At 50.2% G+C, this 26,638-nt stretch overlaps 9 protein-coding genes across 9 annotated transcripts; 5 read left to right on the forward strand and 4 right to left on the reverse strand.

Annotated features, from left to right (window-relative positions):
* Positions 1-14: 14 nt before the first annotated feature.
* Positions 15-2,655, forward strand: BDW70DRAFT_164816 (DUF3723 domain-containing protein; the record flags this gene model as incomplete). The annotated part of the gene is made up of 3 exons (XM_073741566.1): positions 15-318; positions 370-665; positions 718-2,655. The coding sequence occupies 3 exons, from the start codon at positions 15-17 to the stop codon at positions 2,653-2,655; spliced, it is 2,538 nt and encodes an 845-aa protein (XP_073590898.1).
* Positions 2,656-2,785: 130 nt separating this feature from the next.
* BDW70DRAFT_24460 (uncharacterized protein) lies at positions 2,786-3,761 on the reverse strand. Its single transcript, XM_073743587.1, has 3 exons — positions 3,415-3,761; positions 3,260-3,364; positions 2,786-3,191 (listed from the first exon to the last, which is right to left on the reverse strand). The coding sequence occupies exons 1-3, from the start codon at positions 3,611-3,613 to the stop codon at positions 2,917-2,919; spliced, it is 579 nt and encodes a 192-aa protein (XP_073590899.1). The 5' UTR covers positions 3,614-3,761; the 3' UTR covers positions 2,786-2,916.
* A 376-nt stretch (positions 3,762-4,137) lies between these two features.
* BDW70DRAFT_154459 (SUR7/PalI family protein) lies at positions 4,138-5,179 on the reverse strand (the record flags this gene model as incomplete). The annotated part of the gene is made up of 3 exons (XM_073739856.1): positions 4,138-4,341; positions 4,410-4,994; positions 5,108-5,179. 3 exons carry the CDS (start codon positions 5,177-5,179, stop codon positions 4,138-4,140), a joined length of 861 nt encoding a protein of 286 aa, XP_073590900.1.
* A 931-nt stretch (positions 5,180-6,110) lies between these two features.
* On the forward strand, positions 6,111-7,923 carry BDW70DRAFT_154460 (NADPH oxidase family protein; the record flags this gene model as incomplete). The annotated part of the gene is made up of 5 exons (XM_073739857.1): positions 6,111-6,599; positions 6,737-6,976; positions 7,016-7,516; positions 7,577-7,766; positions 7,817-7,923. 5 exons carry the CDS (start codon positions 6,111-6,113, stop codon positions 7,921-7,923), a joined length of 1,527 nt encoding a protein of 508 aa, XP_073590901.1.
* A 3,651-nt stretch (positions 7,924-11,574) lies between these two features.
* On the reverse strand, positions 11,575-12,772 carry BDW70DRAFT_24484 (uncharacterized protein). The gene has a single exon (XM_073743588.1). It carries the CDS (start codon positions 12,285-12,287, stop codon positions 11,640-11,642), a length of 648 nt encoding a protein of 215 aa, XP_073590902.1. The 5' UTR covers positions 12,288-12,772; the 3' UTR covers positions 11,575-11,639.
* Positions 12,773-14,799: 2,027 nt separating this feature from the next.
* Positions 14,800-18,045, forward strand: BDW70DRAFT_154461 (acyl transferase/acyl hydrolase/lysophospholipase; the record flags this gene model as incomplete). Its single annotated transcript, XM_073739858.1, has 5 exons — positions 14,800-15,784; positions 15,851-16,396; positions 16,471-16,867; positions 17,036-17,062; positions 17,124-18,045. The coding sequence occupies 5 exons, from the start codon at positions 14,800-14,802 to the stop codon at positions 18,043-18,045; spliced, it is 2,877 nt and encodes a 958-aa protein (XP_073590903.1).
* A 653-nt stretch (positions 18,046-18,698) lies between these two features.
* Positions 18,699-19,393, reverse strand: BDW70DRAFT_145445 (uncharacterized protein). The gene is made up of 2 exons (XM_073738425.1): positions 19,326-19,393; positions 18,699-19,281 (listed from the first exon to the last, which is right to left on the reverse strand). The coding sequence occupies exons 1-2, from the start codon at positions 19,332-19,334 to the stop codon at positions 18,871-18,873; spliced, it is 420 nt and encodes a 139-aa protein (XP_073590904.1). The 5' UTR covers positions 19,335-19,393; the 3' UTR covers positions 18,699-18,870.
* Positions 19,394-20,081: 688 nt separating this feature from the next.
* On the forward strand, positions 20,082-24,461 carry BDW70DRAFT_164821 (uncharacterized protein; the record flags this gene model as incomplete). The annotated part of the gene is made up of 6 exons (XM_073741567.1): positions 20,082-20,230; positions 20,292-21,264; positions 21,324-22,790; positions 22,922-23,291; positions 23,348-23,601; positions 23,670-24,461. 6 exons carry the CDS (start codon positions 20,082-20,084, stop codon positions 24,459-24,461), a joined length of 4,005 nt encoding a protein of 1,334 aa, XP_073590905.1.
* A 465-nt stretch (positions 24,462-24,926) lies between these two features.
* Positions 24,927-26,088, forward strand: BDW70DRAFT_24512 (uncharacterized protein). Its single transcript, XM_073743589.1, has 2 exons — positions 24,927-25,375; positions 25,429-26,088. The coding sequence occupies exons 1-2, from the start codon at positions 25,143-25,145 to the stop codon at positions 26,072-26,074; spliced, it is 879 nt and encodes a 292-aa protein (XP_073590906.1). The 5' UTR covers positions 24,927-25,142; the 3' UTR covers positions 26,075-26,088.
* Positions 26,089-26,638: the final 550 nt, after the last annotated feature.

Below are 26,638 nucleotides of genomic sequence, written 5' to 3' on the forward strand. Positions count from 1 at the left end.
CTCTCCAGCCATTGATGAGCCGCGAGATTGACCAGAAAAATGTTGAACGATTAAGAGAGATTTTCGCCAAGGGCGGCTGTCAACGGCTCGATATTCGAAATCACGTGACGGCTATTGTTTCCAGGCAGGACCTGCGGAGCGCATGCCGTGCCGCAGGACTGACCGCTGAAGAACTCAAAACATGTCAACAGCAATACCCCCGTCTTTCTTTTCAGGGGCGGCAAGTACAATGCCTCCATGGACAACATAGACTGAGAGCTGCCGAGGAAGCCTTAGCTCCCTTTGATCGGTGGTGGACGGTTGACCTATATCTGGATGGTCTGATTCCCTGCACGCGACTTCTCCGCCCGTGCTAATCCTCGCTTGTAGACATCAGCCCAGATCTACGGATTGCTCTCGTCGATGAATATGCGAACGAAAAGGCACCAACTGATGGGGAGGTATACCGGAAAATCCGTCAGTATCAGCATGAGAGCAATGCGCTCTTTCAGAACCGTTGGTGGTCTCGACTGTCGCCGAACAAAGCCAAGCGGCTAAGGCAGCTCACCTCCCCAGACAATACATCTCTTTGTACAGCGTTTGACGCGTTACTCGCAATCCCCGGGCTCTGGAATGGGATGAGCCTTGGATCCTTGAACACAGTCATGGCGTTAAAGTGTGATGAAGTTGGTTTTACTCCTTGCTATTTGCGGTCCTATCACTGACTTGCCCTACGAGGAACTCGTTCACTACCTGACACATGTGAAGCATTTCTGGGCAACGCTTGTCGACCATGACCGCACCCGCATGGCCCTTATTGATCTCCATACAGTTGACACACTGCAGCTTTATGCCCCTCGCGCGTCTAAAGTTGACCGGAAGACGGTGAAGGGGAAAATCCTCGGTGGCGAGGTTTTTTCCAACTTCAGCCGGTCCGAACGTGCTGTGATATGGAAGAGACTACGGTCCCATGAAGCATGCGACGGCATCATTCCATCCCTTCATACCTTCTTCCGCGACATTTCCTACCTGGAACTTTGCGCCAACGCCGTGAAACGGCTGGTCCTTTTAAACAAGCAGCAGTCAACAGTGCGAAGCGCTTTCGTCCACAGCTTTCGATCCCGCCGCCCTGATGGTGATTGTCTGATCCAGACGTCGGAAACTTCTTTTCGCCGACAGCCCGGAACGAATGATGAACGTCTATCGTCTGGATACCGACAAATCTGGATGTACGCGATGCGACATTACCCGGAAATGGCTAAGGATGTCCAGAGCGGCCAGAACGCTAACCCTACCCGGGCAAAGGCGCGAGCCACGGCAGATGAGGGTGTAATTCATGACATGGCTGCCCTTGCCCGGAAGCTGGGCTTTCGTACTCCGCAAATAAAGGCCATCCTAAAGCAGTCCCCTGACCGCCAGATCGCGCGGGCCGCCCTTCTCAAAGCTCGAAAGCCGGACCACTACTACTATGATAGTGTAACCTTTGAGTCTCTTATTGAGCGGATTGCTGGTTGTTTCGCACTTGCTATCCCTCGCGACGTCCCGCCAGCAGCCCTTGTCACTGGCCGGGCGATTAAGCTGAAAGACCGCTGTGGAGCTCCTCCACAGCAAACCCAGCAGCTAGACCGCCCGCACATTTTCTTCGACCAACTACATTCGGCGACAGTAAGGCAAGGAAGCCTCTCGTCCCTGGAGGTAAGACGGTGTGTTTACTATGCCTTTTTCGGCAAACCCTCTTCCCAAGCAACTGTACGGAGCACGCCGTCAGGGCAGCTATCCGCCAACGAGCCTCTTTCACCCTTGTTTGTACCGAATGGTGATTCTCACCTACGACCGGAATCGGTAGCCGATGATATGTCGAGAAGTGGCTCAAGCGAATGGTCGTTCAATAGCCGTCGACGTCGGTCGGAGGCTCGCGGAGAACAACGTCCAGGGATTCACCAGCAGCAGGCAGCGATGCATAGGCCACTTCAGCCTGGAGAGTGTTCTCCACAAGATTCGACAGGAGGCGAACCTACTGATTCTGAAGCCATGAATTTAGAAACTTGGGGCAACTCTGACGCGGAAGTTCAGCCAGGAACTGGGAGTGTCCGTGAACGGCCAGCAGCCAGTGGAGGGATGGACCTTGACAGTGAAGAACGAGAATGTACAGATATAGATGAGGATGAGCTAATGGACCACGTGGGGAATGGCAACCCTAGGACAGAGGGAGTCGCCGCTGTCGAGCAAGGCGATGAGCAAAGGCCCAATTCAGATCTGTCGCAGTCAATCAGAGAGCAGACAGAGCAGGATGCAGTCTGCTTGGCTGACGAGCCCGAAGTCCCTGACCGTATATCTAGGGGAGCGTCATTGACAGCTGAAAGTCAGAACATAATTTCTGAAACTGCGACACATCCTGCGATTGAACAGACGGGCACATTCGGAGAGCATCCAGAGCACCGAGAGCACCGGACGGAAGGAAGCGCTAAAGGCCAAGATTCGCAAATTCTAGCCGTTACTGCGAGTTCCAATACAGGAGCTCATGGAGCCAATAGGGCTAGTCAGTCACCACAAATACAAGGCAGGAAAGCGGCACTGAACCTGGGCAAACGTCGGAGGAATTCGAAATGGGCACCATATTTTGCGCTGCGCTGCGCTAGTCTTCAGGATCAAGCATCCAACGCGGTGACACAATAAGACAATCAAGATATTTGGCATTTTCGCGTCCGACTTGGATTTGAGTACGACTTCCTCTCGCCCATACTGTAAAGCGATGGAGACTCTGATGTAGATTAGGGATCTTTGTTGCAAGTGATTTGATGCTATGCTTCTACACTGATACTCAAATGCAGTAACTCATCATTTTATTACCAAATAGACTGTTTACACACCCCAGTTCTTGCCTCAACGCAGCTCATCCATGAGGGTTGCCGAACCCATGCTATATTCCATGGCCCTTCAATGCCCTTGCCGGAGCTTCTTGGACCCCGTGATTCCCAGTCCTAGCCCCCGGCCAGGAGTGCCCGATACTTGCTCAACAAAGTTCATGGGGCGTTTGATCCCGGTAAACAAGGCTGTTCCACCTAGCTGCCTGCCTGATGGGCTGAACCTGCCAGACCGCGCGGGCTCCTTGTTAAGGAACTGCTGGTTGGTACTGTCCTCTTTGCTGCCAGGGTGGGCCACGGTAACAGCAGTTCCAGTGCTGGCCATGCTGGTAGGCTTCTTGAAGGCGACTGGAGACTGTTAGCCTTGATGCTTAATGACGTCTGAGTCCTTGTCTGCTGTGTTGGCCGGCTGCTACCTTTATCCTGACTATCCTCTTTGTCCTGACAAGAGATCCCGCCATATGTGTTCGTACCCGTGTCAGGACCATGCCCTGCAGGGGACGCCGCTTTGGTCTCAGATGCTGCCAAAGGAGTTAGCTACCGGCTGACTTCATGTTCTGGCTGTGCTTACTCCTTCTAGCCGGCGTCAAGGTTATTGTCTCTTCTTTTCGAGCGAGTCCGCATCTTCTGCTTCGCCCTGCAACACGGCGCACGGCTGGTTGAGAACTTCTGGCTCTGGATGCAGCGGGCTGATTTGGATTCTTTCTCTTCTTGCGGCCAGGTATGGTGAGAGTTGCCTGCCCAACTCGTCCAGAGCGAGTTATGACCATCACGTTGATGAAATTAAAGTTGTGTTATTCAAAAACTAAGGAGGATCTGTGGGGAGCCACGAGAGAAAAGCATCTTGTATATATATATTTTGGCTTATCACGTGTAGGTAGTAACGACAGGGAAAATATATATCGGCTACATGCTTGAGGCCTGCTAAATACAAAAGGACACTAAATACCATGCTATAGCTGAATTTACAGCATGCCCAATAGTTAATATTTTGATTTCTCTCATGGAATGTGTTATGGGTCCTTGCCCATACAAGGACCTTAGACCTGTCGACTAGAAAATATGACTGTCTAAGACTAATTTGGAAGTCATGGCGCCTTTTTGGCTTAGCGGTATATTTCCGATAGTACGTAACAAAAGGATTAATGATAAACATGACTTTGCCTATTTTGGACTAGCGTGGCTGGACGCTAATTTTAGCAAGAGGTCACCAATTCTGCGGCCGACTGTATAAGGCGGTGCTAGGACCAGACGATAATCTGCCGTAAGAGAGCGCTAGATATCCATATAATAATCATCTTCCGGAACAACAGCAACTACTCAAAAACCAGAGCAGACTAGCACTTATCGAAAAGCCCGTCGCGAGACAGCTAACCACCAGCATAGGCTGACCCAATGTTAGGACAATACCATTGAGACTAAGCTTAAAGATCCCCGTCAGCAAGAAGTAAGCCGCGGTGGCCAGTATTAATCGAACTATATTAAACACCACAGATGCCTACGATGGTCAGAACAGTGACTATGGCTCAAGCAAATAAGGTAGGCTGGATAACGAGTTAAACATACCACTGCAAAGACACTGGTAAATAAGCTTCCCCATCGGGAAAGCATTCCTGCTAGCCCGAGGACGATAGTTAGCACATTCGCGATGACAGCCATGATGAAAAAGGCAACAGTGCCTTTGGACAGAGATTTGTAAATTTTGAGCACGCTCTTGTATTGACTTGGGAATAATTCCTCCGCCCAGGAGACTTCTAACCCCAGAACATCAGTGACGTTGAACCAGAACGCGGAGCTCGGCTCTGTGCAGTTTACGAAGGCCGGTCCTGTTCCATTAGCAAACCCTTCACAGTAGTTCCATAGCCCTATTGTATAAAAATCAGGGACATTTGATAGGACTTGTGCAATTTTCTCAGATGCACTCTGTGCCAAGTCCTCAGCACCTGTAATAGCATTTCCTACTGTTTCTGTTATTGTGGACCCAGCATCATCAGTGATGTCCTGAACAGCGTTGTTGACTTGGTTTGCTTGAGATTCGAGACCAGAGACGGAGTCGGACACTACACTGAGCGAGTTATCCATGAATGATCGTCGTGAAATGAGCTCTCCTAAAGTTTTATCTATGACAGAACCAAAATCGGTCATATTGGCCTGAGGCGTAAGAAAGTCTACACCAATTCCGCTGACCATGTCAAACCTACTTTCATGAGAAACAACTCGTTTTGTGGGCTAGAGGGATTCGTGCACCCGATTCCGATGAAGACAAGGCAGACTAAGCTCGCAGCGGATAAGGCGTATGGCAGTGAGATACACAGCGTCCGTCTAACTTTGCCCATGGTTATGAGAATCGAATAGCAATTTCACAGTCAGAAACAAGGCAGGTCCGTCTCATAAATGGTTCTTTCGCTTGAACTACTTGATGTTGAATAGGTGGAACATTCTTTGACTCCTAACTGCGGGTGCAATCTAAAAGACCATGTAAAGAGACGCCAAACGATGGAGCTGATTGTGAGGGGTGGACTATATTGGCCCAGTGGAATTGATCGCAACTATTACCTGCAACAGGAGGATAAATGGCTCCAAATAGCAGGGCTGATGATAGCTTGAGTGGCAAAAGGACAAGAACATGGCAAGCATTTTTATTCCGCTTGGCTTGAAGAAATCTAAGAGCGCAGAAACATTCACACGTCAGTAGTTAGTGATTGGTATAGGCTGTAGCAGGCTCAAAATACTGCTGCAGCAGAGCTCCATATACGTTCAATGTCCTGTGCTCTTACCCTTAATGAAACAGATTCATACTTTGGTGGTTATGCTGCTTGACAGCATACTGATTCTTTCTTGGACCAAATTATACATCTGATTGAGACCATCATATTAAACTCGCAACTCCAACCGAATACTGCGGCTCCAATAGATCATTCCCGTTTCAGGTCTCTGCTCCCTGGTTATTTTACTGACGCACTTTATACAGCATGGTCCTTGCCCACGGAGATGATTTGGACATTAATGGATCCACATAGGTTCAGAATGTAAGAATGCCGTGTAGTTAGATAGGCCATGGGCAATGAGCACATTTACCTTAGCTGATGATTATTATCCAGTCTTTATATTTTGAGGGGTCTATTATAAATGGAAAATCCACAGGAGCAGTTCCGCACGAGACTGTCGCCTGTGGCTGGATGTATTATATAAGTCTCTGCTTTGCACGTCGTTTTATTCTTCTTGGTATTATCTTCCCGTTTGGATCTCTCTCCGCCCTGGAAGATTATGGACTCGTTGACCGTTTACGCCATTGCTGTTGGCGGAGTTTTTGCTGGTCTTTTCTTTATCCGGACGCTCTCTGTCCTTGCCAGCTGGAAGGGTTCGGTCTCTGTTTTTTTTTCTCGACATCTGGCGCTTCCCTTTCTGGTACATAGGCATCGGTTTTTAGGTCCCTGGACCCGAGCTGGTGTTTTGTTTCACGCATTATACGCTGCAGTCAATATCTTTCTTGTCTTTTTCAAGATGAAGTCGCTGACTGGCGCTGGCCTCCAGGCAGCTAAGCTCGCTCTAGTCAACGTGATTTTTCCTTTGTCAACCATCCACATTAGCCACCTAGCTGATCTTCTAGGCATAAAGTGGAGCACCTGTTGTAGGATTCACCGTGTTACTGGCTGGATGGCTGTTGCTCTGCTATCATTCCATGTCATTATGGCGGTTCAGGTCCAGGGATTTACGTTCCCGCTCCATGAACTTCAAAACCTCTTCACTATGCTTGTATGATACTGTATCTAGCATATCATCCTACTGGTACTAATTGGTAGCAGGCTGCAATTTCCCTGGGTGTTCTTGTCCTGATTTCAGTTTCACGGTTTCGGCAGTGGTCCTATGAAATATTTCTTCGAGGACACCAGGTTATGGCCGGAATTTTTGTCTACGGCACCTGGCAGCATATATCACGAAATCAGTCCATGAGAATATACGTGTTGATCGCCCTGGGAACCTTCATAGTGAACTTAACTTTACAGCTGATAACCGTCCTATACCGCAATGGCCTGTTTACGGGCCGTGGTGCCCCTAGGGCTATTGTGTCATTTAGTGTGAGGGAAGCTCGCATGGCGGCGACTGGGCACGAACCTAAAAAAGAGGGTGCTGTGGGACCGGATGTTCATGCTCACACGTTATCACCTCAGGATGTGAAAGCTGCCCATATTCGCCTTATCTTACCTCGGCCAGTGCAGGTAGAGGCGGGACAGTATATCAACCTCTGGATGCCATCAGTCAGTCTATGGTCATGGATGCAGACGCATCCTTTCACGGTCATATCATGGTCTAAGTGCACCCAGGACACCATGGAGCTTCTGGTGCAGCCACGTCATGGTCTTACTGCAGATCTTCTTCGTTACGCGCCTGTTGCTGTAGAAAGCTCAGTTTCCTTTCTGGCCCTCTTTACTGGTCCTCACGGGACAAGCGAAGACGTCAGTCAATATGAAAGTATAATAGTAATCGCCAGCGGATATGGAATCGCAACAGCCATTCCATATCTGAAAAAGTTGATTTACGGATATAATACTTGCACCTCCCAGGTCCGCCGGCTACATTTAGTGTGGCAGGTGGAATCAATTGACGAGATGAGACCAGCCCTCGCTCTACTCAATAATCTCCTAAAAGATGACACCATGGATGAAGGCTATGTTCGTATTGTTTCAAATGCTTGTATGCTCCACCTGGTACTGACAATAACCGTGATTTAGATACTGCATATCTCTATTTACATCAAGGACGGCTTTGAGCAGAATAAATTGCTGTTCGGCAAGCATCAGCGGGTCTATATGTACCAAAATATACCAGATTATCAAAGTATAATCTCACTTGAGGCATCTGGCGATCAGATTGAGAGGCTACCTGACACCTGGGACAAGCAAGGTCGGACGCTGGTGATAGGTAGGCCTTCAATTCTTTCAAGTGAAAGGCGAACTGACATCCTTGGCGAGTTTCTGCAACGGACGTTGTTCGGGACCGATTACGGGAGGTGGTACGGGGCCACCTACATCAGGACGTAAAGCTGTCAGAACTGGAGTATCAGCCCAGCGCTGATTAAGAGCACCATTAAGCAAGGAGGGTGAGCTGAATAACTGGGCTCTCGATCGCTCGAGACGCCATAGAATGGCTGAACCGACACTCTATTTTGACATTTTAATTCCTAGCTGTAAGAAATGTACATAGGGTCCATGGACGCTGTGGTGGATGTTTTGTGCATGTTACCTTCTATTGGACGAGATATGACGATGTCCTACGGGAGTACAATGACAGGATTGGCTCAGCGTCAATGTTGATGGATGGATCTCATGATGTTATGAACCTTTCCGCTCGGGTGGTAAGCTTTCCAGCATATTTTCTTTATATTGGTGGTTAACATTGGAAGCGTACGAGATCATCTCTCTTAGCAGTGAATGATGTCAATGAGAATGTTGATTATTAGCGAGGCAATGCATGTTCTGCTGGTTAAGTGGTTCATGCGTGGTCGATGTTAATGTTTATATCTACAGTCTACTCTCGACGCTGTTTCGGTTCCCTTAGTGTGATTATTGATCAGGCTAGATACTCTGGTGGAACTGGAATGACCTCAAGCTGGAACAAGATTTGTCAAGGGTGCATGATTGCATTGAAGGTTGGGGAATGAGCGGAGGACAATTGAAGAAGAATCTAGATTCAATCATGGTTAAAGCTTGTGCACTTTTGTACTCTGTTCAAGGGCTCCACTGGCGCGTCAGTCTTCGAAGAATTTACAGTATGTCTCGTAAGCCGCTACTCCTCGGGCCTAAGGAGCTCGTTGCCAGATGCCCTATCGCCAGCCAAGACACCACTTCCTCATGTATCACAACGGTACGAGCCACTTCGAGGGCTTCTGCCGCGTCAGTTCTTTATCGGTCCACATGACGTCGAGATTTATATCACAGCCTGGAGGCTGAGCGAAGAAGTCGTAGAGCCATAAACGGAAGAAGAATATACTGAAAGAAAAGCAGCGAGAGCTACCTAAGGAGCAAGAGATATTGGGAAGATACCTGAGGTAGGGTAGTAGAAAAATGTATGTGAATTACAGTTACACTTGAAGTCAAAACCAGTGTCACCTCTAAGGACTATTGGTTTGTCTCCCAAGCCCTAACGTAAATTCTGCTACTACAAATCCGGAAAGGCTCCGGATTAGCTATTTTTCCATAACGACGGAAGAGTACAAAAGGCGCTAAGCGTGTTCTTGGCATAGAGCTCGGGATGCAAAACAGCCGTCCTGAGGAGTGACACTGGTTTTGACTTTTAAGTGTACGTGAATTACAGTATAGCTGATCCGGTGGCTCGTCCGATCAAGCTTAGTCCTAGGGCTCAGAATGAAGAGTATAAACATTTGTGCCATTTTCCCAGCCAGCTGTAGCAATGTTTATAGCGAGATGATGAGATTCCTCATTCCAACGTTTTGAACCTGTTCCTGGCGAGACACTCAGTCGGTTGAAAATATTGAAAGGAGCTCAAGTAGCAGCGTTGAGCAGACAGAATAAAGCAGCGGGCGCTCGAGCCGGATTGGTTGCTTTGGCTCGCTGCTGCTGTCCTTCGAGGTAGCTTTGCGGCGCATATGTTCGCTGATGCCCAGCGAGAAAGAGTAGAAATGTCTAAAGACATGCGAGATGGACGGGTGGTTGAAAAATAATGTTGCTTGGTGGACGTGGGTTTACCTAGCGGACTAAGTAGCGGGCCTGTGTACCTAGCCGGTTTAGCCAACCAGGATAACCAGCTTATCAAGTGACAACGAAGCGAGGTTGAACCGCAGGCCCTGGCGAGGCGGACGGGAGCGTCCGTATGTTGTGGCATCGACCATGAGCGACCAATACTGCCAGGTCCACTGAACTCTGTATTGTGCAACTGGCCAGACTGATCCTAGGTATTACCAGTGTAGATAGTTCTGCTTTACCGGATGAGCTTCTTAATAGTCTATCAAGATACGAAAGATCTCTTAATGGTTACTGTATGATTTTTCTGCGGACAAAAAGCAAAACAAAATAGAATAAAAAAGAAGCCACGCAATGAATAAATAGTCTTGAATGCATGGCTATTTGAGTCACTGAAAAATAGGAGATGAAAAACAGAGCTAGATACATGTAAAGAGTGCCTCTATATATCCGGTTCCATCATAGTCGTGGTATGGCCGGCTCATATCGTCGATATGACCCCAGATCCTTGGCATGATCGGATTGGAACATCCTTATCTCCAGGAGATGCCTACGTTCAGATTGCTCAAATGCCGCGCGACCCTGGGCACCTTGAAGCTGCTGTTAACCCTGCGACCAGCGAGCAACATAGGCGCGCGTCTCCTGCCATGACAAAGCGGCCCTGTCATCGCGACACCTGCCTGGTCAAACCGGCCATAATCCTGCCCCGCTGCGCTTGCTGCTGAGATTGGCTGCCCTTCAGAAATGCCGCGGCTCCAACCGACCAGTAGCCGCTCTGCCAATCCTTCCTGTTTTACTGACACCACAAAGGCCCATAGCTCGCTATGTTGCTTGGATTCTGAAGGACGAGCCGCGGCTTGGCCACTAAAAGAATTGGTTTGAAAGATTCTGATCGTACGAATAAGGGGTAACCCAGGTAAACTTGTCTATGCGTCTATGTCTCTTAAAGATGCTTTCTTTAGCAGGCGGAAGTAGCAGCTCATTTTCGGCCGTGTAATCCTACAAGGCCCCGCTGCGAACCATCACAGCTGGTCCAGCCTGTATAATTTTGGCTGGTCGAGTCCAAATCTAGCACCGGGGAGGAACTCCGGGGAGCTATGTGGGGGGGAGTAATCTCCAATATTCGCCTGGTTAAGAGAAAACCTGACAACAGCTCACTGTATTCGTAATACCGGCGGAACTATTTTGGCCCATCTAATATTTGAGTAACAACTCGGGCTGTGATTCCGGATTGCGGATTAGGTCTTTCCCCTTAGTTGATATCCTCAGAAACTAACCATTGGAAAAGCCCAAGGAGTCTAAACATACAAATCCTTCAGCAGATGAGTATCATCAAAACACATTTTTACTCGTATATATTTGTGTAACGCGGCTCGGTTGGTTGGGGATCGCCCTTGCAGGAGTCATCCATTCACGGCACCTGATTGGCTAACCTGTTGAGCCAGACTCAGGAAGGATTGGAACGGAGCCGAAATCGGCTGCTACCTTATAGGGCTATTGCTAGGGCTATCGATCAGAATCGTATCTTTCGTACTCAGGTGGCTCGGCTATTGGATTTCGAAGTGTGCACAGCTTACGACCTTTCCAGAGCATGTTTTAACTCTAACCTGAATTTAAACCATCAGTATCGCCTAGACAGCGATGAGAGCCTCCGCATCGGCCCAAAATCAATGGTTCATGCAAGGAGATCGGAGCCAACACCGGGGTCTCCTGATACAGTATGATAACAAATGAAGCCGGCTATCCGATCCGACGATACGAGGTGGCGAGACCGCGCTACACTACGTTTCGACGCGATACCAGTCCGTCTAAACCCAAAATAGACATATCTCCCAAGAATTTTCTGTAGTCTAGGCTTAATCGGCTTATTTATTTCTTCCGTCTACGAAGCCAGCGCTGCTGCTACAACACAAAAACCGGTGGTATCCGGGTGTCTCAAACATATAGCAAGGGCGGGATGTAGATTTTTCGAGGCGCCACATCGATATGATGAGATATCAATACCCTACTACTATAGATTAGGTACATAGGTATTTGTCAAACGATGACACCGTGGATTTGAGAGGAAAACACGAAAACCCAACTCTGGGGAGCTTTAACAAATGATACCGGGTAATTCATTCATCATGGTCATATAATCGTCACTTTCACTACCTGGCCAGAGGGTGACGTCCCGTACCTGACCAGAAAATGGCTGACAGAAATTCATTTCCATCGGCATTTGTGATCCACTCTGTGTGGGGACGAGCCCTTCGACATCTGGGCGAGACCCCGTTCCAGACTGGATTGACTGTGACAGCGCGGGATTCACTTGCTCTGTGCTTGGGCCAGACCGCGAAGTAGATGGTATATATCCGGTAAAAGAGGGAAGCCGCGCGCCTGACTGAGGTATTGCTTGTCCATTATGCGGTTGTTGAAACGCATGTAGGGGCCCAAGTGGTGCAGTCCCAGGTGGGAAACCGTACTCCACGGCACTTCCACTAGGAAAGAAGAAGGGGGTAGAGAACATTTGCGCATTACTGCCGTTGGGCATTGTGTTCGCCATGGGCATTGAGTCAGGTATGGGTAGCCAAGACGGGACGTACGAAGGATGCTGCGCGTATGACATCCAAGCGGAAGAGCTCCCCGGTGGGGCCGCTGCGTCGGGGAGCGGTTCCGGTAGACCATCGAGTCCAGCCCCTTTGATCATCTTCACTGGTATGGATCGCCCGCTTGGGATTTGCTCCTGTATTTGTGGGTTCATGTGCTCTTTGGTCCCGGGGGTGAGGGCAGTGACAGGAGATTCACCGGCAGCAGGCTTTTCGACAACAGGTTCATTGGCACCAGATTCATCGGCAGTAGGTTCATCGGTAGTAGGTTCATCGGCAGGGGGTTCATCGGCAGTAGGTTCATCGGCAGGGGGTTGATCGGCAGCAGGTTCATCGGGAGCAGGTTCACCGGCAGCAGGTTCATCAGCAGCAGGTTCATCAGCAGCAGGTTCGATCTTTCCATCATCGTCCCATTCAGTGAGTAAAGGTATGTCGCCTTGTGGGATAACTTCCGTGCAGGATCCTTTCTGGATGAATTCGAGAAGCTCGGGGTATTCCTTCGTGAATTCTTTGACCTCGGGAATAATCTCAGGCTTCCTGTTCAAAACAAATTTTGCAACAGCGCCCAGGTTCGATATAGCAATAATATGTTGCCTCAATTCTCCCTGAGCGAGTTGGTCATACTATTACCATCAGCAAAAAAGCTCGACCATAGATTTCACAACTGAACTAACTTTATCCTTATGGCTTCCAGATTGCGGGCTCTCCTCTCGGCAATGCTTACCAAGGAGATTGTTTCGACCGCGATGGCGACGCGAAGACGCACGCCTGAAGCCTCCTCTTCCTTGCTGGTCCATCACTGTAGCACTCCTGGGCATAGTTATGACGGTATGGAGCGAGACGGAAGGCCCTTTTCATCGAGTTCACCATACTGCGTAGTCAGAAAGAACCGCAATGGCTGATCAAATATCTTTATAAGGCAGGCAGAATGAACGTGATTACCGTTATTTGTCATTCATGCGTGCAAAGTTCACATCGGTTTCCACTTTAGTTGAAAGCTCCGAAGTGGAGGGCCAGATAGCACAACTTGGCGTAGAATCTGTGAATAGCTCTCTGTATTTTGTGGTGGTTGACGGTGGGCAACTTGTCTGGTTGATGAACGGAACCAGTGGGCCAGCTAATATAGCTCGGTGTTTAGCACTTAAGCACATCTGAAAGTGGTGAATATCACGCTAAACTCCAGGTTAGGTCAGTTTCAACTGCTTTGCTAACCCACATGTCTCGAGTTGTACTCCACCTCGGCTTACCAGTCAAAATGTTCTTTGCGACCTCAGATAGCGATGACACAGGATGTTCAACATATTCAGTCCGGTGAGACCCACAGAATAGCTGACTCGAGTTACTACCGTGCCGCAAAATTCTTTAAACCCCGTGCCACTTGCTGCCCCTGGTTCCATGCATTTCAGACCACAAATTGACCAAGGAGAGCAGCTCATTGTGGTTGACAGTCACGGCAAGCTAACAGCAACGCAGACATGGCGAAATCGACTAAGGCGCAAAAGCAAAAATGGACTCGGAACGAGTGGAGGATGTTGTATGAGTGGATGACTGTACATGAGGAAATCGGCACCCCATGGGAAGAGCGAGAGAAGTTGTGGGCGCAGATAAACGGGGTCAAACGGACCACACAATCACTCCGTGGAGCATACAATCGCTGGAAATGGGGTTGGCGGCCCCAATGTTTGAAGGACGGTAACGGGTTATCATCGAGTGTCAGCAAGACATCTGCAAGTGCTGAACCTGAAGAGGAGCAAGGGCCACTCGAACAAACAGAAGACTCGTCAGCATCACCAACCGAGTCAGGTACGCCAGTACAGACCGAAACGCCGCAAATGTCACGCCTGCAACGTCGTAATAGGCGTCGAATTATTAGCAGGCGCGCGGCCAAGCGCGTGGCTCGTCAATTGATACGCACGCTCACCTTTTGTAGGAGAACATGACCATATTGTCATCGCAGCATGGAACTGACATAGGGCAGGTGTGATGGCGACAGGCCCTCGAGAAAAAATGCAGGAGAATGTTCAGTTACCCTGAGCGCCGCGCGCTCTAACCGGGACCGAGACGACATGTCGGTATTGAACTGATCAATCTCCTTCCCACCGGCCCACCCTTGCCATCCGTTGTCTTCCTTACTTCGCCAATCACCTGATCGGAGTAAGCGATCGTCGTGCCTTCGGGCAAATTCAAGAGGTCGAAGGAGTTGAGGTTAGATGAGGGCGGAAGCGATTCTGTATAGAGATAATAAGGGCGGGTTGTTTTTTTTTTTGTTCTTTGCTTGCGTTCGAGAGCGGGAAGGTATTGTATGGACTATATTGGAGGAGTTCTGTTCTTTCCGCCATCCAGTTTGGCCGTCCTTCGGCATATCAAAAAGATTGAATTAGCCAATCAGGTAAAACTGCGGTAAACATCAGAGCCTGTCAGGGGCCACTTATGGAATGCCTACCAAGATGATAAATAACCGTTTTTCCACGTAAGGACAATTTTTGCACGGGGCAACAGAGGGCGACTTTATGACAGGGCATGGCGGTCCATAAAATCTCCTGTTGTCGCTGTCGGGGATAAACAGAGTAAGAGTGATAACCACAAGATCGGGTAGCCACCACTCGGGAACTAGGAAGATAGCGAGCGGGATCTTGTAGGTCTTTCCAGTAGTTACAGGACAGCACCATGGCACCCTGGCTGGGGTTAGAATGGCACGCGGGCGGATGGACGCTCACAGATACCGGGTGTGCGCAGCAGATGCTCAGTGCAGTGGCGGACAGCAGCACTCAGAGCCTGTCGATACAGGTGTTTGTTGGCAAGGCACTCAAGGCGCAGGCTCTGCGAGTCTTGCATCCTTATAACAACATCGCGCGTTACTCGAGGACTGGCTTAGCCCGAATGCACCTCGTCCATTCTGCATCACGGCCAGGGATCCTCATTGAAACAAGTACATCCCTGGAGCCATTATCTCGGCCACCGTCGTCGAAGCCACTCCACCTGTATCCAATACAAGACAGTCATGACCGTTCCTATGATGATGTCCAAAACTTGCTCTTCCGGCATACCATGTTGCCGCTAGCGGATACCATATGTCTCTTCGCGGCGGATCTTGGGGGAGTTGAGAAGATCCGCACACTCCTAGCCGCATGGAGGCAGTTCCCGTTGGCTAGCCCTGACGGATCTGCTCGTATCCATGCACGTATGATCATAGTCCTGACAGACTCCCGAGATATGGCTAGCACAGCACAGGAGATCGAAACCATGCTGGCGGTGATTGCTGTTCCTAGCGTGGCAGCCGCTCTTTCTGTGGTAGACCTTCGAAACAGGGTTGGACTGTCTCCAACTGGCCAGTTTGAGCCCCTTCGACAGCGACTGTTGCAAGAGCTCGACCATGCTCACATTACCCGGTCACAGGCACGTCTGCTATTTTCCACAGTCCATCTGGAATGGTTATTCCGGAAATCTCTATTACATGCGACGCGGTGGCCAACAACCCCGTTCAATTGCATTCAAGCCTGCCGCCCCGACCGGCTTAGACACGATGTAATGATATCCCAATACTTGGAGTCATTTCTCGGCATTGCCGAGGAGGCTCACATACCCATAAATCCACTGGCGGCCTTCATCGCTTCGGCATTCCTCATGGACGCCTACCCGCCAGGCATGCATGGTGAGCGAGCGTTAGCCGAGATTATAACCGCGTAGGATTTCCCGCAATCCAGGCTAACCCGAATAGGTTTTGACCCTGCCATCATGTTCCGGAGCCTTTATGCCGGCCACTGTAGGATCGCCTGCCAACACCGGCCGCACGATGCAGAAACGGCTTTATGGAGACAAGTTGAATCCGATTTCATATCCTTGTTCAATATGATGTCATCAGCCGTCCCTTCAGGTCAAATTCGCCGAGACTCCCTGCGCCGGGACATGTCGGTGTGGGCGGATGTCAAGACAATGCATATCTGTCTACTCTGCCTCTGCCGCCCGCCTGAACATGTCTTGCCGTGTGGACACGCCATCTGTGACACATGTACCTGCATATTTGGCGGTCGCGCTCAGGGAGCAGAGTACCATTTTGAGATGACCAGCTGTCCTTTATGTCTGAAGTGCTTTTCATTGACAGTCCGACACCTCCCACCAACGAAACGGCCCACTATTCTTGTTCTCGACGGCGGCGGTATCCGCGGGATCATTACCCTAGGCTTCCTCAAAGCCCTAGAGAGTCAGGTTGTCGGCGTGGGAGGCTTGCGGGAGGCGTTTGATCTCAATGTAGGGACCAGTGCAGGTAGGTGCTCCCGTAATGACTATTGCTCCAATGTAGAGGTTTGGACAGCTGGCTTAACGTCGGACGTCTTGAAGGTGGGCTGATATTATCGGACGTGGTTGTCTGTGGAGAGAGCGTAGACGAGGCCCGGGCAAGGTTCATCACCTTGGCGCGGCGGATATTCCGACCTCGGCCACTTGTACACACTCTTGTCGGGCAGTCATGGGACTTTCTGAGAAGTTGGCTGACTGACAGCCGCCATGACTCGGAAGTCCTTGACGACGCTCTCCAAGAGGCTTTCAGTACCCTGCGCCGGCTGTTTGATACCACGCTGCCGCTCTTGTCAGGTATTCGCGTGGCGCTAACAGCTAGTCAGGTCGATGAGGATGGATCGCTCTGCCTCTTCTCGAATTACCGTGGAGTAGGGCGCACACATGCTCAATCAGCATACAAAGTATTGATACCAGGTGAAGAACCGCGGCTTTGGGAAGTGTAAGTACTCATGACAAGCCCGCAGCGACTGTTTCTTCGTCTGAGGCGCGAAGGCGAGAGCAGATATGTTAGAACACACTTATCGTGTACGGATAGAGAGCGGCTGCTTCCCCCTCCTGCTCTCGCCCTGGATAGCTCTCAAGGTATGCGTTGCTGATAATGATACAGTGCACGATGCTGCGTGGCCGCGCTAGGGTATGAACTCAGTATGCTGCCTAGCCAGTAGACCATTCATTGACGCAAAACAAACTCACAGGTATTTCACAACCAAGCATCTTCCAGATATTGGGACATTCCAAGATGGGGGTATCAGCGCCAATTGTCCGCTCAGGCCCGCTATTCGCGAGGGCGAGATCATCTGGCCCGGATGCACGCGGCCAGACCTCGTCGTCAGCATCGGGACAGGTTACGCTCATGAACAGCCCGCTAACCATGCTAACAGCCGGAGAGGGTTCTGGAGCGGGGGATTTGTCGAGCGAGCTATCCGTACCTTCTTACAATCACCTGCTGTTAACAGCAGACGCGGATGGCAAGATGCACTGGATAGCATCCCTGAGAGTCTTCGGCCTGACGTATTCCGTCTTGATCGCGAGGTGGCGGGTGACCTCCCAGAGCTCGATGATTCGAGTGCGCTGGACGGGCTATGTGAGTTACCATATAGCATTCCCGATGAGCTCACTCGCGCTTGGCTGGCCAAGTGTTTTTTTCTCGAACTGGACGAAGTTCCCGCCAATGTGCTGGGTTCCTATCAGTGCCGAGGTTCCATCCTCTGCTGCAAGTACAATGCGGGGAAGATTGTCGAACAAATGGCGCTGATCTTCCAAAATGCCCGCTTCACGCTGGCTCGAGGAAGTAATCTTGGTACTGTGGAGGACGGGAATGGGTGTTCAACTTGCGGCTATTATCGCAAATGCGTATCGTTCGAGGTACCTAGCCTAAATGAAGTCATATCTCTCGAAGTTCGCGGTACCACAGGTCACTGTGCCATTGGCGGTTTTCCCACCTCAATTCAGAGTCTATTGCAGGCGCAGCAAGCTGATGCCCCTTTCGGGCGGGCTGATCACCGAACTGACCTATGGCCACCATCCCGCCAATGCTACTGCATCCGACGAAAACGGTCACGAACTTCTTCAAATCCAGCGCCGCGCCCCAAAAGGCGACGTCTGAATCGTCGATAAGGAGACCATTATGTTTATAACCAGCCAATCTTGGTTGCGCAATAAGTGTATCATGGAGGCGGAGGGAGAAGAACAGAGCGAATATGGGTGGGCGGCAAAGGGTGACTTTTTCCCAGGCACAGGACATTGTAGAGCGGACTTCGGGGGCCGGTTAAAGTTTAAGAACACCCAGGACCATGGACCCGGCTCGCTTAGATTCTGGCCACGTGGAACTAGCTCCATCACGATCCTATTCGGGTTAAGCGGCAGGGCTAAACCTAGTCTTCCACATAACCGGGCCAAATCTCCTAGAATGAAAACATTACTTCTCAGCGAAATATCGCATATACATGTCTTTTCATATCTACTTTTTGACTTCCATACTGGCCAGAAGCAGCATGCCGTTCTCCAGCTTACCATCGCATTAGATCGGCCCCAGTACGGTACGCGGAATTGCTATGGCGGAAAGGGTATAATGAAGGTTACAACTACTGTCAGCTACATGGACGCCTATCACTCCGAATTTTGTGCTCATGTCGGGTCTCCGCGGAGTCAAGACCTTTCGTATTAAAATTGGTTTTCGCAGCAGTGCTCTTTACTCCGATGGTAGTCCTGGTCAGGAAATATAATCCAAGCTCTGAAGTACGCGAAAGGTGTTATGTGGAATAATCTATCAATAGTCGGGCATGAGTGGTAATATCAACCAAGATATATCGCCTCATCCTGCTCCATAGCAAGTAAGCATCAACATATGCATCGGTTGGCCGGAGAGCCCGTCTCACGGTTCGAAGTCTCCAGGCTTCTGTATTGATCCACCCCAATCACTGTAGTAGCCGACCACTGTAGCTAGGCAATTGATGACCTGTTATCTTCTCCCGTCTTGGTATATTCATCTAGCAGCTCTGCAGACTGTTCTTTGAGAGCGCTTTGGAGACGACAGTTCTCCCGGCATAGAGACCCATAGTCCTCTCTCAGGCTATGAAGGTCTAGTTGTGCGAGCGTGGCATCGAGAACAGACTCAAATATATGTTGCTGTCGAAGGGCTTCTCCGTCTTGCCGGTCATAGGTCCTGAGCAACAGCCACATCTTCTCTATTAGACTTAGAAGGATATCGACGAGTGCTTTTGTGGCGATGTGCTCTGTTTGGACTCTGCACAGCTCCTCTTGAAGGGCAGAGATTCTCTGACTGCTTTTGTCGAGAGCATTGACGATCGAGGCGCATTTTGCCGGTAGCTGAGCAAGGAATTGCACTGGATTCTGTGCATAGGTTAGATCTGTCTCATGACAGTGGTGACAACTACCTCTTCCATGTTAGAATTTCTCGTACGCAGCTTCTGCTACAGCGAGGCGAGGGGGAGAAGGGTGCCTGCGTCAAAGGGATCGAAGAAGACGGGCTAATCAGCCCTTCGGATAAAGGGAAAAGCCAGATATAGCGGCATTGCAATTCAGGTCCTTTCGCCCGTCAAATCAATATGTTCAACACCGTCGCTGACATTTTTCTTCTGTTCTCTCGTCCTTGTTACCCACAGAATGTTGGGGCCCTAAAATTGTTTTGAGTCAACTCTTTCAAGTCAGGGGTTCTACCGCTCGGCCAGTGAGCACGTCCAAGGATTGAACGCTTTGCGCCTCACTTAATTCCCTACCCCATTTTTTCTGCTTTAGATTTCTCAAATCATTAAGGACGATGAGTTGACCGCCCCCGAAGAGCACGGGCTGGAACAGGCAAGGCGCCAACTCACGCTCGGATATCTCCCAAGGATTATGGGTGGTCATTCAAATAGGACGGATTACCCTCATATTCCTAAACCCAGCACCTGGTTGCCGCGCAGGCAAACCTCGATCGCAAGTTAAACATGGGTCCCTTCCTGAGTTGTTCCTCTTCTAACTGGTGCTGTTCGATCATGACCTCTGGTGACTGCTGGCTACCGTCGAGTGCCAAATGCTGTATAAAGTAGATTGACCTGCTTGCAGCAAATCGACTTTTCCTCTCATCACTGGAAGAATTGTTTCTGACTTATCAGTAATACTGTACTTCGATTTCAATAGACCCTGCAACGATGGATGTTTCGGAAGGACAAGCTCAGCCAGGCAACGTGCCGGTTGAAAATGCACCACCGAAGCCGCGTAGCGTTGCTCTAGGACTGACTCGGACCTATGCAACCAGCTGGAAGGTCAAAGATGCCTTGCGGGAGCTTTATCAAAATTGGTAAGTTATCTCCTGCTTACGCCCAACCATGTGACAATAGACTGGCTAAAGCCGGTGACAGGAAGGACGCTATCCTCCAGACATATGCAATCTCGCTCGTCAATTTCGCACCTATTGTTGAAGCCACCCCGGACGAAATCAGGATCATTGTGAAAGGAAACATACCCCCGCCGATGGAAGCCGGCGGGTCCATGGCACAGGATATCTTAGGGTATATCCGGTTCAACAAGATCCAGGGAAGCGCTGAATTTACAAACCTCCGCTCCGGTCTAGACGAACAATGCCTGGAAATAGGAACTACTACTAAATCAGATGACGATCGTCTGATCGGTGGCCATGGGGAAGGGCTCAAAATCGCAGCTTTGGTACTTTGCCGGGAAAACCACCATGTAAAGATTTCGGCGAACGGATACTACTGGAATTTCGGATTTAATGGTCTTAAATCGACCAACTTCTATTGCCGCCTGGCGCCGGCTAAAGGGAAGCGGGTCCTGTCAGGACTCGCTGCGCGAGTTAGAGAGGATGTGTCGGTGTTGGTCGAGAAAGGCCACACGGACGCAGGTCGACGACTGCAGCGAGCAGACTTTGTCGAGTGGATGAGTGAGACGCTCGATCTTCATGCGCCCTCTGGCCGGGTTCGTACGCTGTCGGGCGATCTGCTGCTAGCGCAAATCTACCAGGGCCACTTGTATCTGAAAGGTATCCGCGTCCCGCAAGCAGGTCAGAACGGTCAAGGATTCTACTATGGATACAATCTCCTTCGTGGGAACGTGGACCGGGACCGGCAGCGCTTGGTGGACGGCCAATCAGTGGCGGAAGCGGTCCATTCCATATGGAACAGCGCTATCATCCACGATCAATCTGTGGCTCTGCCGCGTTATATCGAGCTTCTCCGCGACCACTCGGCTTCCGCTGATGCCGTCAATGCAGATCACTTTATTTCAGAGGCGACTGCAAGAAAGATGTGGGCAGTGTTGATCTGCGAGGCAAGACTGGATGATGGTTTCTATTACCAGAAATCATTTCAAGCTGAGGTAAAAATCCACGGCCTGCTCCTTTCCTCATTCATATATAACTGACGTTCCGTGACCAGCATGAACCGGTGATCCGGTCTGAGTTGAAGAAACAGCCTCGGCCATTATCAGAGGTACTATGGAAAGTTCTCCGGCGGTATGGTCTGGTTCGGGAGCCAATGGAGGAGCTGCAACACCAGTTCCGGAATTCTCAGAATGTTGAGCTGCCCGACACGCCTTTCGCTCACGGTCTGGCCCGCGCCCTCCGTGGCCTGCTGGCGCTGAACCCACGAACAGCGACAATCAATGTTGTCTTTGTCCGGTGTGATATCCACACTGTCGACCTGGCATACAGCGAGAAAGAAGACACGCTGTATGTGCATGAGAAGTGGCTTGAGTTCTCACCTGGGTCTAGTTTCGAGGAGCTGGAGGGAGCGCTTCATTCCGGGCCAGATGCCTTTTTCTGCCAGCATGCGGTTGGGGGATTGTATCGCCGCGCCGTGGCGATTGTCTTTAGTCAGGCTTATGAAGTGCAGTCGGCGCACGATATCACGCCACTTCTTGAGCTGTCCCATCGGAAACTTCGCCAGATGCCACGGATGATTGAGGCCTCCCTGGCGGAGGAGGGTAATGCGATACAAATCTCCTTCTACACGGGCCATAGTCACGCTTTTGTGGTGCTCCATGGAGAACGGGTGCATTATCTGGTGGCTCTACATAGGCCCGGGTGCTCAGATATCGTGGCAGATTTAATATATAATAAGGACCGGGACACGTGCGACTGCCCGCGCGCAACTGTTCCCCTGAGTTCGCGGACAATTCTTTTCCAGAACTTGAGCCCAGGCCCCTGGCTACCGATGGTTGTCAAGCAGAGCAACCACATTGAGGCCCCTGAGGACCAGCGCACCCTGAAAGCACAAGACGGAGCGTTGATTGGAGTCTCCCCGCGAGTAATCTCGCTTCCGCATCGGGAAAGCGCTGAACAACACCCAGCGGCTGATACGCCCCATCCAAATGTTCCCTTTTCTGACAGAAACCATGATTCTGGGGCCGATGGAACGGCATCTGCGAATTTGTCAGTCGACGTCGCATTCAAGGACTGCGGTGTACAGACAGAGGACGACTGTCAGGAACAGCAGATTCCTGACCAGCATCCAACCGCTAATTTTCCTGATGTGGTAGAATTGACCTCAACAGCGTTAGCAAGTGATGCTCACAGTGCGCAATCAGAAGACGATTCAACATACTCCCCTCCTGGCCCACCGTCTGGTCTGGACTATCCAACCACTGTCGCATGTCCTTTTGGGCCATCACACTCCACCGATCCAGTTGGCTCTTATGCCGAACCAGACAACATGCCTGATACAGGCCACAATATCGAAGTAACAGGTCAACCAGCCATTGGGGCGGACTTGCGCAATTATACAACGTCACCTTCCAAATCTGCCCTGGCCCGTCCCCTTGGGGACACAGCCTGGTGGGCCGGGGCCGCAGAGGGCCAGAGAATCACATCAGGGAGCTCTAGGCACATCGAGGAAGACTTTCTGGTAAGTGATCCCCTAATAATTTCCGAATTTCTGTTCCGCACAATCATCCTCTAAAAGCAGGGTGCCCTCTATCTAAGCGGGGCGCTTTTCTACGTTGATAATCAGAGAGCGAATACTGAGATGGATATTAGGTTGACGGGCCCTGGCAGCTGTGTGGCCAGTACGAACAATTTCACAGGGGCACGTATATCCAGGCCACTATAGCGCATGAAAATGGGACCTCAAATAGCCGCCAGGTGCTTTTTATTCACAACATTGTCGAGCCTCGGGAGAGAAGCCATCTCTCAACCTTCTTGGTGGTTACAAGATTCTCGTTTCTGGCAGACCACCCAACGCTTAAAACTGCAGATACAACCGTTAACCGGGAACTCTTGCTTCATTTTCGAAATGCTGAGCACATGGCGGGGGAAGGAGATGCCGAGGTCATCGCGGTAAGGGATGTGACTGTCGTGGAAGCAGAAGCTGGCCCGGTTGAAGTGTCTCTTATCAACCCAGAATCAGGTAGGGATCTACTTTATGTTAATCGCGCAAAGAGATCCTAACCCATTGATTCATAGAACCGGTAACAGGCTTCTTTGCGCGATTTGCTGCGTGGGACAGCTCGCCTACAGAATCTCTTTTCATCACACCCTTAGCGCCTTATCTTTTCAAGGCAGACCGGCCAGCAGCGCCATGCTTCGCCGCGCTGCCTGTAGCATCAGTCTTTGACCTCTCCCCGGGCGATACGGGACTCTCCATTGGGTTTGCACAAGCGGGATATCGAATCTGCGCTGCAATCGGTTTCGATGAAGGTCGTCATCAGTTATGGAAGGTAAGTGCTTGAAGAGCGCAACGGGAAGTGAAATAGGACCCTGGACCCTGGCTGACAGTTTTCTGTAGGCACACCATTCCGATGCAGCTGTCTACCCAGGAGATGCAGTGTCAATAATCAAAGATATGGACAGCCAGAGGGCAATTTTACCCAACTCAGGCGACCATGAAGCGGCACGAGTTGTCATCATATCTAGTAGGGGAGTAACGCTAGCCCTAGGAGACGAGAAACAAGGCCTTTCAGAGAGTGATGCGCCAAGTGTGGTCCCTGACGGCCTGGAGTCCTTTACACTCTGTGACCTTGCCGCCCAGTCACCGATTCTGAGTCCCGACTTCATTGTGCTCGCGCAGTTCATACCCTCTGCTCAACACAGAATGCTTACTAGCCCAGCCATAAGCCCAGTGTCCAACACAATTAGATCTCTTCTTGCGCGCGGATACTCTGTCACCTTGCGGAGTCTCCCCAATGCAAAAGCGGAACTGACACCCTTGGTCCTTCTAGCAGCCCCTGGCGGCACAAACCCTCAGTGGGTTGAGGACAGTTTGTCAGATCTCCAGGTTTCCCGTGCTTTGCAGACCCAGACAGCCGGCATGCCTCAGGGTCAAGATGGCATAGAGCACGAAGCCACGGATATGATTACTCCTTCATCCGTAGTTATGTCAGCAGAAACTACGCCAGATGAGATATCGACAGGCGAACGACATGACCCTTTTCTCACTACAACCGCGCGTGACATTGCGACCATCCTCACGCGAGTGATCGGGGAGTTTTCGAAGCAGGCCCAGGGTTCATGTTCAGGTCTGGGGCCAGTGCACTTGGAAGAAGCTCAGAACGGAGTTAAAAGGCAGAAGTATTGGTAGATGCCGCTGGGCATGATTTGACTAGTTCTTGCTATTACGAAACCCATATTCCAGCGCTAACATCAGGAAATTGGGGGCATTCAGCTAAGCTGAGATGGATGATTATCAGAGGAGATTAACTTAGTTCTCTATACATTTCATAAAGTCTTTGTACAATTCGCATTTACCAGGGGCCGCCGTTTCTTAAAATAAACAATTATGTATTTGACTTATCAATACTGGAGCAGGATACTTCGGAATGATGATAGCTAAGACCGTGCTACAAAGTGTCGCATAAAGGTGCAGAGAATCGGGATCGCGGGCTCGTCCGAACTTAAGGCGGTGTAGAATTAGGTGCGAACTGTGGCATAACATTGACATGCCCTGGATTAGCAAAGCGGTGAACGGAATTTTATTTTTCCTCTGGGGCCCCTTACCTGCAAAGTACTTAAGTAGTTAGGAAGAGCTTCCAAGGTGGTCAAATTTTTCTAATCCATCAAAGTGAACATTGTTACTGTATCCAATATTGGTGCCATCCTCAGAAATAGACAACCATCGGGTATCACAGTTCAGTCCTAGCCTTTCTGTTTTGACCCTTGTACTCGAATAAGCTTCCCCCTCCCCAAACAATCTTGGGCTCTTCTCCCGGCAATTCACCACATTGTTTGTTCCTCTCCGTTGCTCGACCGGCAGCTACCAGACATGCATCAAACACTAAGACCGCTTGACTACGGATGCACGGGTTGGCGGATCAGTAGTCAAAGAGCCGCAGATCTGTACAGTTCTGGTACCAGGCTCTGGACGAAAGAGGATCTCGAAGACATAGAGCAACAATTGCGCCAGTCCTATACGATGGAAAGATTTTCAGTCCGTCGAATAGATGGAAGCATAATCCAAATATACAATCCCATGTTCCAAGTGCAGAATCCTATCTGGTACGTGGATATACTATTCTGACCCATTTTCAGCCTGCAATCTAAGTCCTTAGGAAACCCCATGTCAAGTACCGAGAATATTGGGAACTTGTGAAAGCACAACCAAACGGCCCGATCGAGACTTACCTATGCTCTTACATCGTGGATTGGAGCAACCAGACTGCACGAAACTTTCGAGAGCTTATAGCACAGCCTATGCAAGTCTTTGACGAGAAACAATTGTTGTGGCAGAACAGCAAGACCTGCAGGCAGTTGGCAGCCTTGGTCCAAGATGTACTCGGTACGAACACTGTGAAGAAGGTTCTCTGCTTCGGGCTCGGTGATTTTTGCCGCTCCGCGCCTGAGTGGCTCAAGAAGCAGCACGACTGTTGGGATGAGAATTCGGAGGTGGAAAACGTGATGGGCTGCATGATTCAGCATTCGATGGCTCTTACTATTGCTCAACTTTGTCGTGGCAAGGAAACATTGCCATTACTTGCTCAGGACCCAGAGTATACGGAAGTCGCAGAAGACATTCTAATCAAAAAGGGATTCAAAATTGTTGGAACTCACGGTGCAGGAGGATTCGCGGAAATTGACGAGGACTCGATCATAATATCCCCATTTGCTGCCGCGCCAGTCAAGCAAATCATCGCTGATCTTGCTCGGCCTTTACTCATCATCTCCACCGGTTTTGAAGTCTTCAATAACAATGAGTAAGTTGGGCTTTGTCGATCCCTGAATATGTCTAACCATGACACTCCACAGGAAACCATTGGCAGATGCTGAATCTCCGAGAACAAGGCAAATGTGGCTTGATTATGATGTCTATAGCCTTCCAAGCCATCCTGATGACGTTGAGATATGCTCTGCACTGAGAGGGTTGCATTTGTATTGTAGACGCCAACAACATCTGGGCGTTTCTGTTTGACTTGTTTGCAAAACTGCCTGTCACGTGGCTGTCCTGGGCATTGCAGTACGTTGACAGGCTTGAGGCGACAGCAGAAAAACTAGGTGGGTGTATTCTTGCCTGTCATGGTACGGTTTGGTCATTTTAAAGTTCCGTTCGGTGTCATAGCATCATGGCAGATACCAGCCGGAAATATACGCTAACCGCTTGTGAGAGCGTAGGGCTCTGGAATTAGGGTTTGAAAACAAGCTCTGTTGTGTACAGACATAGAAGGACATTTCGGGTGGCACTGTACAGTATAGGCTACAATGGTGTCTTCCCCGGGGTATACCAACATACTGGTCTCCAATGCACCCGGGGAAGGCATCTGTGCT

This window comes from Aspergillus foveolatus (assembly GCF_047715535.1).
Source record: "Aspergillus foveolatus strain CBS 279.81 unplaced genomic scaffold BDW70scaffold_143, whole genome shotgun sequence".
In the NCBI taxonomy this organism is placed as follows: Eukaryota; Fungi; Ascomycota; class Eurotiomycetes; order Eurotiales; family Aspergillaceae; genus Aspergillus; species Aspergillus foveolatus.